The sequence below is a fragment of the Brachyistius frenatus genome, unplaced genomic scaffold (assembly GCF_029030835.1).
Source record: "Brachyistius frenatus isolate BFR_SWC_R1_liver_20210118 unplaced genomic scaffold, ASM2903083v1 Contig_574, whole genome shotgun sequence".
Classification (NCBI taxonomy): domain Eukaryota; kingdom Metazoa; phylum Chordata; class Actinopteri; family Embiotocidae; genus Brachyistius; species Brachyistius frenatus.
In genome coordinates this window covers 36645-57180 of record NW_027211173.1, presented here as the reverse complement: position 1 = coordinate 57180, position 20536 = coordinate 36645, and the positions used below count along the sequence as shown (strand labels likewise).

The window sequence follows — 20536 nt, the reverse complement described above, 5'->3', positions numbered from 1 at the left end:
TTACACCAGCAGAGACACTTTTACACCAACAGAGACACTTTTACACCAACAGAGACACTTTTACACCAACAGAGACACCTTTACACCAACAGAGACACCTTTACACCAACAGAGACACCTTTACACCAGCAGAGACACCTTTACACCAGCAGAGACACCTTTACACCAGCAGAGACACCTTTACACCAACAGAGACACTTTTACACCAGCAGAGACACTTTTACACCAGCAGAGACACCTTTACACCAGCAGAGACACCTTTTACACCAACAGAGACACCTTTACACCAGCAGAGACACCAACAGAGACACACCACCTTTACACCAACAGAGACACCTTTACACCAACAGAGACACCTTTACACCAGCAGAGACACTTTTACACCAACAGAGACACTTTTACACCCGCAGAGACAATTGTACACCTACAGAGACACCTTTAAACCAGCAAAGACACCTTTACAACATAAGAGACACCTTTACAACAGCAGAGACACTTTTACACCAGCAGAGACACCTTTACACCAGAGACACTTTTACACCAACAGAGACACCTTTACACCAACAGAGACACTTTTACACCAACAGAGACACCTTTACACCAGCAGAGACACCTTTACACCAATAGAGACACCTTTAGCACACACACCAGAGAGACACTTTTACACCAACAGAGACACCTTTACACCAGCAGAGACACTTTTACACCAACAGAGACACCTTTACACCAGCAGAGACACTTTTACACCAACAGAGACACATTTACACCAACACACACCTTTACACCAACACAGACTTTTACACCAACAGAGACACTTTTACACCAACAGACACTTTTACACCAACAGAGACACACCAACAGAGACACCTTTACACCAGCAGAGACATCTTTACACTAACAGAGATACCTTTACACCAGCGGAGACACTTTTACACCAACAGAGACACCTTTACACCACACCACCAACAGAGACACTTTTACACCAGAGACAGAGACACCTTTACACCAGCAGAGACACCTTTACACCAACAGAGACACCTTTACACCAGCAGAGACACATTTACACCAACAGAGACACATTTACACCAACAGAGACACCTTTACACCAGCAGAGACACACCTTTACACCAACACAGACACCTTTACACCAACAGAGACACATTTACACCAACAGAAACACTTTTACAGCTACAGAGACACTTTTACACCAGCAGAGACATTTTTACATCGAGAGACACTATTACACCAACAGAGACAGCATTACAGCAACAGAGACACCTTTACACCAAAATAGACACTTTTACACCAACAGAGACACCTTTACACCAGCTGAGACACTTTTACACCAACAGAGACACCTTTACACCAGCAGAGACACCTTTACAACATACGAGACACCTTTACACCAACAGAGACACCTTTACACCAACAGAGACACCTTTACACCAGCAGAGACACTTTTACACCAACAGAGACACTTTTACACCAGCAGAGACACCTTTACACCAGCAGAGACACCTTTACACCATAAGAGACACCTTTACACAGAGACACCACCAACAGAGACACCTTTACACCAGCAGAGACACCTTTACACCAACAGAGACACCTTTACACCAACAGAGACACCTTTACACCAACAGAGACACCTTTACACCAACAGAGACACTTTTACACCAACAGAGACACCTTTACACCAACAGAGACACTTTTACACCAACAGAGACACCTTTACACCAACAGAGACACTTTTACACCAGCAGAGACACTTTTACACCAACAGAGACACTTTTAGAGACACACCAACAGAGAACCACACCAGAGAACCATGGAGTCCTTACACCAATCAGAGACACCTTTCAGAGAACCAATTTCAGAGAACCACCCAACAGTGAAGTTCTGGATCCTCAGTCACAGACCAGCAGAACCAGAACCTTCTCAGATCCACCATGAGTCTGGTTTATAACAAACACCTGAATCCACTGATGTTAGACAGATGTTTGGACAGATATTAACTGAGAAGAGAGGAGGAGGTACCACTGATCAAACAGCTGATATGAATTATTGATCAGAACATTATTGATAAGTAGAACTGGTGACAAACGTCCAGGGGAGGACGACATGATGATAATCTGACCACCGTCTCTGATGTCCACTAAACCATGATAACCATTTAATATCACACACATGAAACCTTCAGAAGAGTTTTGCATCAGTCTGATAATCCTGTGTTTCTGAAACATTTGAGTTATTTTTACTGAACATGATTTCAGCCTGTTTCAACACATCCTGATGCAGCAGACATAATATGTTTGACCAAACACAGCAGATCCTGCTGTTTCTTCACATGATGTTCACACACAGTTTTATTAAATAATAATGAGTGTGTGAAGACCAGGAAGAGAAAACACTTATCAGGACATCAGGATCTCCAAAATATAAAACCAGAGCGAATGTCATCTTAAAATGTCGATAGAAGAATCTTACTTTTAAAAGAAAGATAAACATCCTGCTAAACTGTAATTACAAAATGTTGTCGTTGCTGTTAGAAATCTTTTAAATTCATATTTTTTACATTAAAAATGATTCCGTTTGCATTTTCAGTTCATTATATTTATTAAAATGAAGTTTTTAAACGTGTTTAAATTTAAAAATGAAACAAACATCTGCTGTGTGTTTTATTCGGTTTGTTCAGAAGCTGCAGTTAAAATAAATAGTTGTGATTTTCACTTGATGGCGTAGTGATTAGAGGAGATCAATACATCTCCAATCACTGAAGATGAAGATGAAGATGAAGATGAGTCATGCTGCTGCTTTTCCTCTCCATCTCCCTTCACCATATATCGTGTGAATGGGAGTGTTTGGTTGAGGCAGCGGGGGGAGAGGGGAGGTTAATCCCAGTTTAATTTACGGATGCTCAGCCCGGGACCGAGGCTGTGATGATTGTGTTATCGCCAGCCAACATTTGGGTCTCCTTCAATTTAAAGCAGGCATAGTGTGTGTGAGAGAGTGGAGCCGGAGCGGGCGAGCGAGGTTGCCCGGGGGAACGTGTTATTAATAGCTGAGGCCATAAAGCTGCTTCCTGTCACCTCCACCCGCCTGTCACTGTCCAGCGGCTCCTCTTTAAACCGGGCTGGACTCCAGAACCAGCGCTAACATGCAGGTTCTGCATATCTTAGAGGAACAGAGGTCTCTGTACACTGATGGACGCTGAGAGGACAGCAGTCATCGCAGGTCTGCATTAAACCTGACAAATGAAATGGGTTTTCATACCTATAAGGGCCAAATATATACACAAGGATTTTAGAATATGTTTACAAAGGTTTCATATGTATAAAATACGTATAAAAATGTGATGATCCTCTGCAGCTTCTCATTCATAGTTTTCATTAACAACATGTGCTGTAAACTGGGAGGACATCTGTCATTATTGTTCTGAATTTTCTGGATTAAACTCCAGAAATTAAATGTGTTTTCATCTGAGAGGCCAAATATATTTTATATTTTATAATTCAAAGGATTCATGCACAAAAAATATGATGCATACTCTGCAGCTTCTCATTTATATATTTCCCAAACATTAATAATGTGTGCAGATGTGCTGTAAACTGTTATATATCAGCTCTGTAAGAAATAGAAATGCATGTGATATTATTATTATTATCATTATTTATAATTCTCTTATAACGCATCTTCTTTCATTGTCTTTTATGAGTGTTTGTAAAATATTTTGTGATATAAATTTGACTGCTTTGTAGGGTTGGTTGTCAAAAATAGGAGAATATGATGTCATGATTCAGAATATAGTGAAACTGTAAACAACATCATGATGTTTTAAATCTAATAAAGTTGTGAGAGAATAAAGAACTCAAAAACGTGCAGAAATCTGAGAACAAACAAGCTGACTTCTTTTGAAATCATCAGTCGCTGTGACATTAAACATTCTGACAGTAAACTTCATCCACAGCAAAGATTTCCCACAAACCTTTGCATGAAAACTTTTCATTAAAACCAGCACAAACTGAATCCTGCCGAGATCTCCAGCGTGGTGTTTCTGCTTTGTATCTGGTGCTGTGGTGTCACGTGAACGTGGAAGCAGCAGAACAAACGTCACTCCTCATTCATTCAGCCTCCTCACATCCAAAAAAAACACAAACAAATGAAATGAATATTTAAAAATACAATCTAAACAACGGCAGCGAGGCCCTGAAATCTGCAGAATTTACGCTGCGGGCTTCACACCATGAAGGAGCCTCTGAAAGATGAAAGTGAAAAGAAATAAAAGGCTCAATTTAATCTGCTTTAAAGCTGCTGAACAGAACGATGTGCCTGGAAGTGAGAGTGAGGGCTGATAGGGGATAAATATATTTCTTAGCATGCCTTCCAGCTATTACACCCGCTCCCATTCAACACGCAGCGCTTTCATTACCAGCTGTAATAGGCTAAGTCTTCAAATTATCAAGTGGCAGGCCGGATGACAGAGACACACTCGGCTTATCTTCTCCTGATGTAGAGGAGGACTGAGACACAGAGACATCAGGTCCTCTGATCACACAGACGATGTCCGATCAGAGGGACACGGGGACGCCAGCGTGGTGGATGCATCCAGCCACAAACAAACAAACAAACATCCACCCCCATCATCATGAGGAAGGATTTCAAATGAAATCAAATTAATTCTTTAAAAAGCATCTAAAATTCCGCATGATTTTTGCTATAAAATAACTTTAATAAATTCTTTCATTATCATGCAGACATTAAGTTTATTTTTCTCTTGTTGTCAGAGAAACACTGGAAATAAAATCGTTTCTAGATTTAATTCAGAGGATGTTTCAGAGTGAACGACGTTCCCTGTGTCCCCCCCCCCTCCCCCGAGTCCCCTCCCCGCCCCTCCCCCTCCCCTTGAACCCCTCCTCCCGTCCCCTGTGTCCCCGTCAGACCTCTAATTGAAATGGACTGGCGCATCGTTCCTCCGTTTATCGGCCCACAGGCCGCGCTGCTCCGCTGCATTAATAATGCAGAGCTGCAGGGACGCGCTGCACGGCGGGAAACCCTCCGCGACAAAACGCTCATTACAGACCGTTTATCTCACACAGGAGCCCGGCAGTCGGCCGGCCGGGCTCTCCGCGGGCCGCGGGCCTACCTTTGTCTCCGAGGATGCCGTCGATGCTGTGTTTGGTTTTCTTCTCTCCATCTTCATCCTTCTTATCGAACTCCTCCTCCTCATCCTTCTTCCCGAAACGAGCTCTGAGGACCCGGCTGATGGAGCTCACTGCGGCACACAGGCGGCTTCATCAGGACCACAATAATAATAATAACAATAATAACAATAATAATAATGTTTATACCTGCTCATTATAAATAAAGGTTGAATAAAAAGCAGCTTACCAGAGGAGGCCTCACCTGAAGGGACTGAGCTTCTGTCACACACCCCGTCCTTCAGCAGCTTGTCCCGGATCTCCCAGCTGAACATACCGGGGTTGTCCCGTTTATACTCCTCTATCCGCTTCTCCACATCCGGCGTGGCTACCTGCTGCTGGTGGACCGGCAGCACGAGACACAAGGACACATAAACACACAAAGACACAAAGACAGAGGAATCATTCAATGAAATATCCATTTGATTTATTCTGCCCTATTTTGTATTTATTTATAATAACATATATAGGCCTATGTAGCCCATACAATATCCATTTTATATTTATAAGCCAATATATTACAGCATTAAATTATATATGAGCATTAAATTGAATTAATTAACTGGACCTGTAGGCCTACAAATTACAATTCTCTATCAGTAAATTTATTATTATGATTATTAGCCTATTATTGTTGTGATTATTTTTTAAATTATTATATTGTTGTAATTGTCCTCCCCTCCTGTCTCATCCTGAGCTTGCAGCTTCCGATCAGTTAAGTTATTATTATTATTATTATTATTATTATTATTATTATTATTGTTATGGTTATTTGTATTAAATGTAGGCCTATTGCTATGATGATGATTATTATTATTACTATTATTGTTGTGATTATTTGTATTATTATCATTATTTCTCACCCTGGGCTTGCTGCCTCCAATCAGTTAATTCAGGCCTATTACTATAATTATTATTATAGTTGTGATTATTGTTATGATTATGATTATTATATCTCACCCTGGGCTTGCTGCCTCCGATGGCCCCAGGTCGGATGGAGCCGGTCTCCTGGTAGCGGCACAGGATCTTGGACACGCAGCCGTGGGAGACGCGCAGCTGGCGGGAGATGACGCAGGGCCGGATCCCGTGGTGGGCCATCTCCACGATCTTGTGCCGGATATGGTTGGGCAGCGGGCGGCCGTTGATGAAGACCCCTCCGAGCTGGTTGACCCGTCCCTGTCCCAGAGGAGTGGACACTGTGGGGGACAGAGAGGACGGTCAGATGGACACCTCCTGTTTCACTGTCTCCTCAGTGAGATGCTGTCTTACACATATAATAATAATAATAATAATAATAATAATACAGATTATTATTCCAGGTCACAGCTGCAGGACCCTGAAGGTGAGGAGACTTCTTATCAGTCCAGATGTTCACTGATTCTCTGATTCTCCGGGTTTTATTTTATTTTCAGAAAATGTCAAAAAAGGTTGTGGATTTTAACAGATTTTTAATCCCGTCCAAACAATCACTAATGGTTTAATTTACCTGCTTTTACTTTAAAAATAATATTTTATAAAAGGAGCTAATATTATGACCACGTTGTATTTTTTTTTTTTTAAAGCTCTAAATGTATTTGAAATCCCAGAGAAAGTTAAAGCCGCCGATCTCCGGGCCGCCGGTCGGCCTGCTGCAGGGCCCTGCTGCCTGTTTCCCGGCTGAAGCTCCTCCAGGTGTCTCGTTAAAGGTGTCCTGTGTAGGTCGGAGGGCCCAGCCGTGTCCCCGACTGTCCCCCGGCTGTCCCCCAGCCGTTCCCCCGGCTGTCCCACGGCCTACCTTCGAGAGGGAATCCGGTGCGTGGATAGTTCTGTCCGGGAGCCGGGCGCATCATCCGCGGTACCGATCCATGCAGCGATGACATGGTACCATGAAAACTAACGAAAAGAGACCAAAAGAGAACGGAACCAAAAGGACGGACTCGGGTCAGAAAGATGTCCGGTTCAGGTGCGGGCTACACGTGGCCCGGATGAGGAGGGGGGGGGGGGGTCTGCAGGTCCGAGTGGCGGGGAACCGGGAGGTGAAGAGGGGACATGAAGCCCCGCAGCTGCTCCGGAGGTTCAACTGTTGGGACGGCGGGAGTTCCTCCCTCTGGTCACTATCAGTGTGTCTGAGATATTTAACCGCTGTGAAGGCTGCGGGACTTTGACGGATCCCGCACAAGTGTGGACCGGGCGGGCTCCGGAGGGGACGGGGCGCGCGCACCGATAGGTTCTTAAAACCTCCTCTTATTCGAGGGGGAGAAGAGCCAACAAGTTGGAGCAGCCAATGGGAGCCGAGGATCAGGACCCACACACACACACACACACACACACACACACTACACACACACACTACACACACACTACACACCACACAAACTGAGAGGCCGCTGCCTCCATACCGCCGCCAGCACGTGACACCGGCCGGACCCGGAGCAGGAACACCTGTCAGACATGCTCCAATCAGAACTCGTGAGGGAGCAGACAGATGTTTGATGATGCTGTGGTCCACAGCTGGAGCCTCTCTGACGGCTGTCGACATGACAACGGACTCAACATAATAATTACTGACTGGAAGAAAAATACAAATGAAGACGACATTTTAAAAAAAGCTCTGCTGGTCTCCTCCATTCCTTCCCGCGCTCTCACAGCACGACGCACACTGATATTACCGAGAATTTACGGTAGAAAAGAGATGCCACAACGCCTGGTCAAATTCATGGAAGGATATTTCGTATATAATATTATTTTTATTGAATTGTAAAATTTATTTAAAAATCCTTAATGTTATGTGTTGGTATAAAGGCTAGTGTGTATTTATTGATTTATTTATGCTATAAATGATATATATATATAATGTGTCCAATTATTCAATCACTCGACATGATATTTTCTTGTGTTTCCACATGAGGATATCATGTCTTAACATTAATTACTGAAACACTGAAAAAAAAAGAAAAATGTTCATTGCGACCAACACTTCAAAATAATAATAGAATATAGAATATAATACTAACACCTCAGAATATAGAATATAATAACAAAACCTCAGATTATAGAAGATAATAATAACACCTCAGAATATACAATATAATAATAACACCTCAGATTATAAAAGATAATAATAACACCTCAGAATATACAATATAATAATAACACCTCAGAATATACAATATAATAATAACACCTCAGAATATAGAATATAACAACAACATCTCAGATTAAAGAAGATAATAATAACACCTCAGAATATACAATATAATACTAACACCTCAGATTATAGAAGATAATAATAACACCTCAGAATATATAATATAATAATAACGCCTCAGATTATAGAATATAATAACACCTCAGATTATATAATATGAAAATACTTCAGATTATAGAATATAATAATAACACCTCAGATTATAGAATTATAATAATAACACCTCAGAATATACAATATAATAATAACACCTCACATTATAGAATATAATAACACCGCATAATATACAATATAATAATAACACCTCATATGATAGAATATAATAATAACAGCTCAGAATATAGAATATAATAACAACACCTCAGATTATAGAATATAATAATAACAACACCTCAGATTATAGAATATAATAACACCTATAGATTAAAGAATATAATAATTCCTCACCTATAGATTATAGAATATAATAATTCCTCAGATTACAGAATATAATAATAACACCTCAGATTATAGAATATAATAATAACACCTCAGAATATACAATATAATAATAACACCTCAGATTATAGAATATAATAATAACAACTCAGAATTTAGAATATAACAATAACACCTCAGATTAGACAATATAATAATAACACCTCCAATTATAGAATATAATAATAAGACCTCAGAATAAAGAAAATAATAACACCTCAGATTATAGAATATAATAATAACACCTCAGAATATAGAATATTATAAAAAAACACCTCAGATTATAGATTATAATAACAACACCTCAGTATATACGATATAATAACACCTCAAATTATAAAATATAATAACACCTCAGATTATATAATATGAAAATATCTCAGATTATAGAATTTAATAACAACACCTCAGATTATAGAATATAATAATTACACCTCAGATTATAGAAAATAATAATAACACCTCAGAACATACAATATAATAATAACACCTCAGATTATAGAATATAATAACACATTTAGATTAAAGAATATAATAATTCCTCATCTATAGATTATAGAATGTAATAATTCCTCAGATTACAGAATATAATAATAACACCTCAGAATATACAATATAATAACACCTTAGAATATACAATATAATAACAACACCTCAGATTATAGAAAATAATAAGACCTGAGAATAAAGAAAATAATAGTAACACCTCAGACTATACAATATAATAACAACACCACAGATTATAGAATATAATAATAACACCTCAGTTTATAGAATATAATAATAACACCTCAGAACATACAATATAATAATAACACCTCAGATTATAGAATATAAAAATACCTCAGATTATAGAATATAATAACACCGCAAAATATACAATAAAATAACAACACCTCAGATTATAGAATATAATAATAACACCTCAGAACATACAATATAATAATTACACCTCAGATTATAGAATATAATAACACATATAGATTAAAGAATATAATAAATCCTCACCTATAGATTATAGAATATAATAATTCCTCAGATTACAGAATATAATAATAACACCTCAGAATATACAAAATAAGAACACCTTAGAATATACAATATAATAACAACACCTCAGATTATAGAATATAATAACACCTCAGATTATAGAATATAATAACACCGCAAAATATACAATATAATAACAACACCTCAGATTATAGAATATAATAATAACACCTCAGAACATACAATATAATAATAACACCTCAGATTATAGAATATAATAACACATATAGATTAAAAAATATAATAAATCCTCACCTATAGATTATAGAATATAATAATTCCTCAGATTACAGAATATAATAATAACACCTCAGAATATACGATATAATAATAAAACCTCAAAATTTAAATTATAATAACACCTTAGAATATACAATATAATAACAAATCCTCAGATTATAGAAAATAATAAGACCTCAGATTAAAGAAAATAATAATAACACCTCAGAATATAGAATATAATAACAACACCACAGATTATAGAATATAATAATAACACCTCAGATTATAGAATATAATAATACCTCAGATTATAGAATATAATACTAACACCTCAGATTATAGAATATAATAACAACACCTCAGATTATAGAAGATAATAATAACCACTCAGATTATACAATAGAATATAATAACAACACCCCAGATTATAGAATTTAATAATAACACCTCAGAATAAAGACTATAATAATAACACCTCAGATTATAGAATATAATAACAAAACCTCAGATTATAGAATATAATGATAAAACCTCAGAATTTAGAATATAATAACAACAACACCTCAGATTATAGAATATAACAATAGCACCTCAGATTAGACAATATAATAATAACACCTCAGATTACAGAATATAACAACAACACCTCAGATTATAGAATATAATAATAACACCTCAGAATTTAGAATATAACAATAACACCTCAGATTAGACAATATAATAATAACACCTCAGATTAAAGAATACAATAACAACACCTCAGATTATATAATTTAATAATAACACCTCAGAATAAAGAATATAATAATAACACCTCAGGTTATAGAATATAATAACAACACCTCAGATTATAGAATATAACAATAGCACCTCAGATTATAGAAGATTATAATACCACCTCAGATTATAGAATATAATAACAACACCTCAGATTATAGAACATAATAACACCTCAGATTATAGAATATAATAACACCTCAGATTATACAATATAATAACAACACCTCAAATTATAGAATATAATAACAACAACTCAGATTATAGAATATAATACCACCTCAGATTATAGAATATAATAATAACACCTCAGATTGCAGAATAGAATAATAACACCTCAGAATATACAATATAATAATAACACCTCAGAATATAAAATATAATAACACCTCAGATTATAGAATATGATAACAACACCTCAGATTATAGAATATAATAACAACACCTTAGATTTGAGAATTTAATGATAACACCTCAGAATAAAGAATATAATAATAACACCTCAGATTATAAAATATAATAATAACACCTCAGATTGAAGAATACAATAACAACACCTCAGATTATAGAATTTAATAATAACACCTCAGAATAAAGAATATAATAACACCTATAGATTAAAGAATATAATAATTCCTCACCTATAGATTATAGAATATAATAATTCCTCAGATTACAGAATATAATAATAAAAACTCAGAATAAAGAATATAATAATAATACCTCAGATATAGAATATCATAATAAGAAGATTATAGAATATAATAATTCCTCAGATTACAGAATATAATAATAAGACCTCAGAATAAAGAAAATAATAATAACACCTCAGATTATAGAATATAATAATAACACCTCAGAATGTAGACTATAATAACAACACCTGAGATTATAGAAGATTATAATAACACCTCAGATTATAGAATATAATAACAACACCTCAGATTATAGAACATAATAACACCTCAGATTATAGAATATAATAACACCTCAGATTATATAATATAATAACAACACCACAAATTATAGAATATAATAACAACACCTCAGATTATAGAATATAATAACACCTCTGATTATAGAATATAATAACACCGCAAAATATACAATATAAGAATAACACCTCATATTATAGAACATAATAACACCTCAGATTATAGAATATAATAATAACACCACAGAATATACAATATAATAACAACACCTCAGATTATAGAATATAATAATAAAACCTCAGATTATAGAATATAATTATAACACCTCAGAACATACAATATAATAATAACACCTCAGATTATAGAATATAATAACACCTATAGATTAAAGAATATAATAATTCCTCACCTATAGATTATAGAATATAATAATTCCTCAGATTACAGAATATAATAATAAAAACTCAGAATGTACCATATAATAATAATACCTCAGAATATAGAATATAACAATAACACCTCAGATTATAGAATATAATAACAATACCTCAGATTATAGAATATAATAATAAGACCTCAGAATAAAGAAAATAATAATAACACCTCAGATTATAGAATAGAATAATAACACCTCAGAATAGAATAATAACACCTCAGAATATACAATATAATAACAACACCTCAGAATATAAAATATAATAACACCTCAGATTATAGAATATGATAATAACACCTCAGATTATAGAATATAATAACAACACCTCAGATTAGAATAATGATAACATAAAGAATATAATAATACACCTCAGATTATAGAATATAATAATAACACCTCAGATTATAGAATATAATAATAACACCTCAGAATATACAATATAATAATAGAATATAAAATAACAGATTATAGAATATGAATAACAACACCTCAGATTATAGAATATAATAACAACACCTTAGATTTGAGAATTTAATGATAACACCTCAGAATAAAGAATATAATAATAACACCTCAGATTATAAAATATAATAATAACACCTCAGATTGAAGAATACAATAACAACACCTCAGATTATAGAATTTAATAATAACACCTCAGAATAAAGAATATAATAACACCTATAGATTAAAGAATATAATAATTCCTCACCTATAGATTATAGAATATAATAATTCCTCAGATTACAGAATATAATAATAAAAACTCAGAATGTACCATATAATAATAATACCTCAGAATATAGAATATCATAATAAGACCTCAGATTATAGAATATAATAACAATACCTCAGATTATAGAATATAATAATAAGACCTCAGAATAAAGAAAATAATAATACCTCAGATTATAGAATATAATAATAACACCTCAGAATGTAGACTATAATAACAACACCTGAGATTATAGAAGATTATAATAACACCTCAGATTATAGAATATAATAACAACACCTCAGATTATAGAACATAATAACACCTCAGATTATAGAATATAATAACACCTCAGATTATATAATATAATAACAACACCACAAATTATAGAATATAATAACAACACCTCAGATTATAGAATATAATAACACCTCTGATTATAGAATATAATAACACCGCAAAATATACAATATAAGAATAACACCTCATATTATAGAACATAATAACACCTCAGATTATAGAATATAATAATAACACCACAGAATATACAATATAATAACAACACCTCAGATTATAGAATATAATAATAAAACCTCAGATTATAGAATATAATTATAACACCTCAGAACATACAATATAATAATAACACCTCAGATTATAGAATATAATAACACCTATAGATTAAAGAATATAATAATTCCTCACCTATAGATTATAGAATATAATAATTCCTCAGATTACAGAATATAATAATAAAAACTCAGAATGTACCATATAATAATAATACCTCAGAATATAGAATATAACAATAACACCTCAGATTATAGGATATAATAACAATACCTCAGATTATAGAATATAATAATAAGACCTCAGAATAAAGAAAATAATAATAACACCTCAGATTATAGAATAGAATAATAACACCACAGAATATACAATATAATAACAACACCTCAGATTATAGAATATAATAATAACACCTCAGATTATAGAATAGAATAATAACACCACAAATTATAGAATATAATAACAACACCTCAGATTACAGAATATAATAACACCTCAGATTATAGAATATAATAACACTGCAAAATATACAATATAAGAATAACACCTCAGATTATAGAATATAATAATAACACCACAGATTGCAGAATATAATAATAACACCTTAGAATACACAATATAATAACAACAACACCTATGAATATACAATATAATAACACCTCAGAATATACAATATAATAACACCTCAGATTATAGAATTTAATGATAACACCTCAGAATAAAGAATACAATAACAACACCCCATATTATAGAATTTAATAATAACACCTCAGAATAAAGAATATAATAATAACACCTCAGATTATAGAATATAATAACAACACCTCAGATTATAGAACATAATAACACCTCAGATTATAGAATATAATAACACCTCAGATTATAGAATATAATAACACCGCAAAATATACAATATAAGAATAACACCTCACATTACACAATATAATAACACCTCAGGTTATAGAATATAATAATAACACCTCAGATTGCAGAATAGAATAATAACACCTCAGAATATACAATATAATAATAACATCTCAGAATATAAAATATAATAACACCTCAGATTATAGAATATAATAACAACACCTCAGATTATAGAATATAATAACAACACCTTAGATTTTAGAATTTAATGATAACACCTCAGAATAAAGAATATAATAAGAACACCTCAGATTTTAGAATATAATAATAACACCTAAGACTTTAGACTATAATAATAACAACACCTCAGATTATAGAATATAACAATAACACCTCAGATTATAAAATATAATAATAACACCTCAGAATATAAAATATAATAACACCTCAGATTATAGAATATGATAACAACACCTCAGATTATAGAATATAATAACAACACCTTAGATTTGAGAATTTAATGATAACACCTCAGAATAAAGAATATAATAATAACACCTCAGATTATAAAATATAATAATAACACCTCAGATTAAAGAATACAATAACAACACCTCAGATTATAGAATTTAATAATAACACCTCAGAATAAAGAATATAATAACACCTATAGATTAAAGAATATAATAATTCCTCACCTATAGATTATAGAATATAATAATTCCTCAGATTACAGAATATAATAATAAAAACTCAGAATGTACCATATAATAATAATACCTCAGAATATAGAATATCATAATAAGACCTCAGATTATAGAATATAATAACAATACCTCAGATTATAGAATATAATAATAAGACCTCAGAATAAAGAAAATAATAATAACACCTCAGATTATAGAATATAATAATAACACCTCAGAATGTAGACTATAATAACAACACCTGAGATTATAGAAGATTATAATAACACCTCAGATTATAGAATATAATAACAACACCTCAGATTATAGAACATAATAACACCTCAGATTATAGAATATAATAACACCTCAGATTATATAATATAATAACAACACCACAAATTATAGAATATAATAACAACACCTCAGATTATAGAATATAATAACAGCTCTGATTATAGAATATAATAACACCGCAAAATATACAATATAAGAATAACACCTCATATTATAGAACATAATAACACCTCAGATTATAGAATATAATAATAACACCACAGAATATACAATATAATAACAACACCTCAGATTATACAATATAATAATAAAACCTCAGATTATAGAATATAATTATAACACCTCAGAACATACAATATAATAATAACACCTCAGATTATAGAATATAATAACACCTATAGATTAAAGAATATAATAATTCCTCACCTATAGATTATAGAATATAATAATTCCTCAGATTACAGAATATAATAATAAAAACTCAGAATGTACCATATAATAATAATACCTCAGAATATAGAATATAACAATAACACCTCAGATTATAGAATATAATAACAATACCTCAGATTATAGAATATAATAATAAGACCTCAGAATAAAGAAAATAATAATAACACCTCAGATTATAGAATATAATAATAACACCTCAGAATATAGAATATAATAACACCTGCAGAAGTGTTGTTGCGTAGAAATGTTGTTGAGTAGAAATGTTGTTGTGTAGAAATGTTGTTGCGTAGAAATGTTGTTGTGTAGAAGTTTTGTTCTGTAGAAATGTTGTTGTGTAGAAATATTGTTGTGTAGAAATGTTGGTGTAGAAATGTTGTTATGTAGAAGTGTTGATGTGTAGAAGTGTTGATGTGTAGAAATGTTGATGACTAGAAATGTTTTGTGCGTAGAAATGTAGAAGTGTTGATGTGCAGATGTGTTGTTGCGTAGAAATGTTGTTGTGTAGAAATGTTGTTATGTAGAAGTGTTGATGTGCAGAAGTGTTGTCGCGTAGAAATGTTGTTGTGTCGAAATGTTGCGTAGAAGTGTTGAGGTGTAGAAGTGTTGATGAGTAGAAGTTTTGTTGTGTAGAAGTGTTGTTGTGTAGAAATGTTGACGCGTAGAAATGTTGTTGAGGAGAAATGTTGTTGTGTAGAAATGTTGATGTGTAGAAATGTTGGTGTGTAGAAATGTTGTTGTGTAGAAATGTTGTTGTGTAGAAATGTTGGTGTAGAAATGTTGTTGCGTGGAAGTGTTGTTGCGTAGAAATGTGTAGAAATGTTGTGTAGAAGTTTTATTGTGTAGAAATGTTGATGTGTAGAAATGTTGCGTAGAAATGTTGATGACTAGTTTTGTAGTGTAGAAGTGTTGATGTGCAGAAGTGTTGTTGCGTAGAAATGTTGTTGTGTAGAAATGTTGTTATGTAGAAATGTTGTTGTGTAGAATTGTTGTTGTGTAGAAATGTTGATGCGTAGAAATGTTAATGTGCAGAAATGTTGTTGTGTATAAATGTTGATGACTAGTTTCGTTGTGTAGAAGTGTTGTTGTGTAGAAGTGTTGATGTGCAGAAGTGTTGTGTAGAAATGTTGTGTAGAAATGTTGTTGTGTGGAAGTGTTGATGACTAGTTTTGTTGTGTAGAAATGTTGATGTGTAGAAGTGTTGTTGTGTAGAAATGTTGATGAGTAGAAGTTTTGTTGTGTAGAAGTGTTGTTGTGTAGAAATGTTGACGTGTAGAAATGTTGTTGCATAGAAATGTTGTGTAGAAATGTTGCGTAGAAGTTTTGTTGTGTAGAAATGTTGATGTGTAGAAATGTTGTTGTGTAGAAATGTTGATGTGTAGAAATGTTGTTGTGTGGAAGTGTTGATGACTAGTTTTGTTGTGTAGAAGTGTTGTTGCGTAGAAATGTTGTGTAGAAATGTTGCGTAGAAGTTTTGTTGTGTAGAAATGTTGATGTGTAGAAATGTTGCGTAGAAATGTTGATGACTAGTTTTGTTGTGTAGAAGTGTTGATGTGCAGAAGTGTTGTTGCGCAGAAATGTTGTTGTGTAGAAATGTTGTTGTGTAGAAGTTTTGTTGTGTAGAAATGTTGTTGTGTAGAAATGTTGGCGTAGAAATGTTGTTATGTAGAAGTGTTGATGTGTAGAAGTGTTGATGTGTAGAAATGTCGTGTAGAAGTGTTGTTGTGTAGAAATGTTGTTGTGGAGAAATGTTGTTGTGTAGAAATGTTGATGACTAGTTTTGTTGTGTAGAAGTGTTGATGTGCAGAAGTGTTGTCGCTTAGAAATGTTGTTGTGTAGAAATGTTGCGTAGAAGTGTTGAGGTGTAGAAGTGTTGATGAGTAGAAGTTTTGTTGTGTAGAAGTGTTGTTGTTTAGAAGTTTTGTTGTGTAGAAGTGTTGTTGAGGAGAAATGTTGTTGTGTAGAAATATTGATGTGTAGAAATGTTGGTGTGTAGAAATGTTGTTGTGTAGAAATGTTGTGTAGAAATGTTGATGTGTAGAAATGTTGTTGTGTAGAAGTGTTGATGTGCAGAAGTGTTGTTGCGTAGAAATGTTGTTGTGTAGAAGTTTTGTTGTGTAGAAATGTTGATGTGTAGAAGTTTTGTTGTGTAGAAGTGTTGTTGCGTAGAAATGTTGTTGTGTAGAAGTTTTGTTGTGTAGAAATGTTGATGTGTAGAAGTTTTGTTGTGTAGAAGTGTTGTGTAGAAATGTTGATGTGGAGAAATGTCGTTGTGGAGAAATGTTGTTGCATAGAAATGTTGTGTAGAAATGTTGCGTAGAAGTTTTGTTGTGTAGAAATGTTGATGTGTAGAAATGTTGTTGTGTAGAAATGTTGATGTGTAGAAGTGTTGTTGTGTAGAAATGTTGCTGAGTAGTTTTGTTGTGTAGAAGTGTTGACGTGTAGAAATGTCGTGTAGAAGTGTTGATCTGTAGAAGTGTTGTTGTGGAGAAATGTTGTTGCATAGAAATGTTGCGTAGAAGTTTTGTTGCGTAGAAATGTTGATGTGTAGAAGTGTTGATCTGTAGAAGTGTTGTTGTGGAGAAATGTTGTTGTGTAGAAATGTTGATGACTAGTTTTGTTGTGTAGAAGTGTTGATGTGCAGAAGTGTTGTCGCGTAGAAATGTTGTTGTGTAGAAATGTTGCGTAGAAGTGTTGAGGTGTAGAAGTGTTGTTGTGTAGAAATGTTGATGAGTATAAGTTTTATTGTGTAGAAGTGTTGTTGTGTAGAAATGTTGTTGTGTCTCCCTGTTCTCATCCTACCTCAACGACCTCACCTACCGGGGAACTTGGAGAGGATCTGTGTCTGAACCTTGTCCTCTCACTACTGGTGTCCCTCAAGGCTCCGTCCCGGGTCCCCTCCTCTTCTCTCTACATCGACTCTCTCGGCTCTGTCCTTCACTCGCATGTCTTTTCCTACCACAGCTATGCTGATGACACCCAACTGATCCTCTCTTTTCCAGATCTGAAACACAGGTAGCAGCATATATATGACCTTTATTTAACCAGGTAGAATCAATTGAGAACCAATTCTCATTTACAATGATGACCTGTCATTTATTTTTTTTTTTTTTATTTATTTATTTTTTTTATTTGATTTTATACACTTTATTAATCTCCCGAGGGGATTACCTGACCTGAAGTGCATGTTTTTGGATGATGGGAGGAAGCCGGAGAACCCGGAGAGAACCCACGCAAGCACAGGGAGAACATGCAAACTCCGCACAGAAAGGCCCAGGACTGGATTCGAACCCAGAACCTTTTTGCTGTGAGGCGACAGTGCTAACCACTGCACCACCGTGCCGCCCCATGAATCTCTGCCTGTCTGACTGACGTCTCTCAGTGGATGTCCTCACACCACCTGGAAATCAACCTCCACAAGACCGAACTGCTCTTCCTTCCAGAGAAAGACTCTCCCACCCTCGACCTGACTACGACCTTCAACAACTCTGTTATCCCGACCCTGACTGATAAGAACCTCGGAGACACTCGACAGTCAACTCTCTCTTACTGCCAACATCACTGCAACAACACGTTCCTGTAGATACATGCTGCACAACATCAGGAGAATACGTCCTCTTCTCACTCAGAAGGAGGTGCAGGTTCTGGTCCAGGTTCTGGTCATCTCATGTCTAGACTACTGTAACTCCCTCCTGGCAGGTCTACCTGTTAGTACCATCTGACCTCTGCAGCTCATCCAGAATGCAACAGCTCGACTGGTCTTTAACCTCCGAAATACACTCACACTCCTCCTCCTCCTCCTCTTCCTCCTTTACCTTGAATAGTAGAACTTTAGTATCTTAAAATAGAACTTACTGATAGAACTTTGTAGTTTGGCTTTCTGGAAGAAAATTATGTTTTCTTGATTCTTGTTGTTCTGGTTTTGAACCCTCATGGTTGAAATGAATTTATTGTAAGTCTTTGGATAAAAGAGTCAGATAAATGAAATGTAATGTAGTGTGTAGTGTCGAATGTGTGTAGTGTCTAGTGTGTAGTGTTTGGTCTGATAGAGGACTGATGGAGGTCTAATGGAGAAGTGACAAAGGTCTGATGGAGGTCTGGTGGAGGACTGGTGGAGGACTGATGGAGAAGTGATGGAGAAGTGATGGAGGTCCGATGTATGTCTGATGGAGAAGTGACAGAGGTCTGATGGAGGACTGATGGAGGTATGATGGAGGTCTGATGGAGGTCTGATGGAAGTCTGATGGAGGTCTGATGGAGGACTGATGGAGAAGTGACGGATGTCTGATGGAGAAGTGACAGAGGTCTGATAGAGGTCTGATGGAGGACTGATGGTGGTCTGATGGAGGGCTGATGGAGGTCTGATGGAGGGCTGATGGAGGACTGATGGAGGACAGATAGAGGTCTGATGGAGGTCTGATGGAGGACTGATGGAGGACTGATAGAGGGCTGATGGAGGGCTGATGGAGGTCCACACACTCAGCTGATTCTGATTGGTGACTGCAGGTGAATGAAACCATAAAACAAACAGGTGAGTGTTTCCAGAAGATTCTTTCAGAGATGAACAACTTGAAGTCGATGTTTTTTTTAGTACCTGCAGGTTTTCACTTCATTATAAAGATGTTGAATTTCTTTGTTCTTCAGAGTGAACTCTCTTTTAAACGTCTCA

General features: G+C 34.7%; 1 protein-coding gene and 1 long non-coding RNA gene across 5 annotated transcripts; both read right to left on the bottom strand.

Annotated features, from left to right (window-relative positions):
- Positions 1 to 10: 10 nt before the first annotated feature.
- On the bottom strand, positions 11 to 789 carry LOC138614789 (uncharacterized). Of its 4 annotated transcripts, none has more exons than XR_011310337.1 (3): positions 660 to 789; positions 317 to 613; positions 11 to 258 (listed from the first exon to the last, which is right to left on the bottom strand). It is a non-coding gene; the product is annotated as an uncharacterized lncRNA (long non-coding RNA). The 4 variants fall into 4 exon arrangements; XR_011310340.1 differs by having other exon boundaries at positions 11 to 238; XR_011310338.1 differs by having other exon boundaries at positions 337 to 613.
- Positions 790 to 5072: 4283 nt separating this feature from the next.
- LOC138614788 (paired box protein Pax-7-like) lies at positions 5073 to 7314 on the bottom strand. Its single transcript, XM_069688366.1, has 4 exons — positions 6973 to 7314; positions 6159 to 6394; positions 5404 to 5536; positions 5073 to 5272 (listed from the first exon to the last, which is right to left on the bottom strand). The coding sequence occupies exons 1-4, from the start codon at positions 7055 to 7057 to the stop codon at positions 5073 to 5075; spliced, it is 654 nt and encodes a 217-aa protein (XP_069544467.1). The 5' UTR covers positions 7058 to 7314.
- Between the last annotated feature and the right edge of the window lie 13222 nt (positions 7315 to 20536).

Bases quoted from the DNA above. Each gene is read 5' to 3' on its own strand.
- LOC138614788 (XM_069688366.1), bottom strand. From the start codon at position 7,057: ATGTCATCGCTGCATGGATCGGTACCGCGGATGATGCGCCCGGCTCCC. The intron at 6,395-6,972 runs GTAGGCCGTGGG...TGTCCCCCACAG, and splicing joins CACCGGATTCCCTCTCGAAG to TGTCCACTCCTCTGGGACAG. The intron at 5,273-5,403 runs GTGAGGCCTCCT...TGTGTGCCGCAG, and splicing joins CAGAAGCTCAGTCCCTTCAG to TGAGCTCCATCAGCCGGGTC.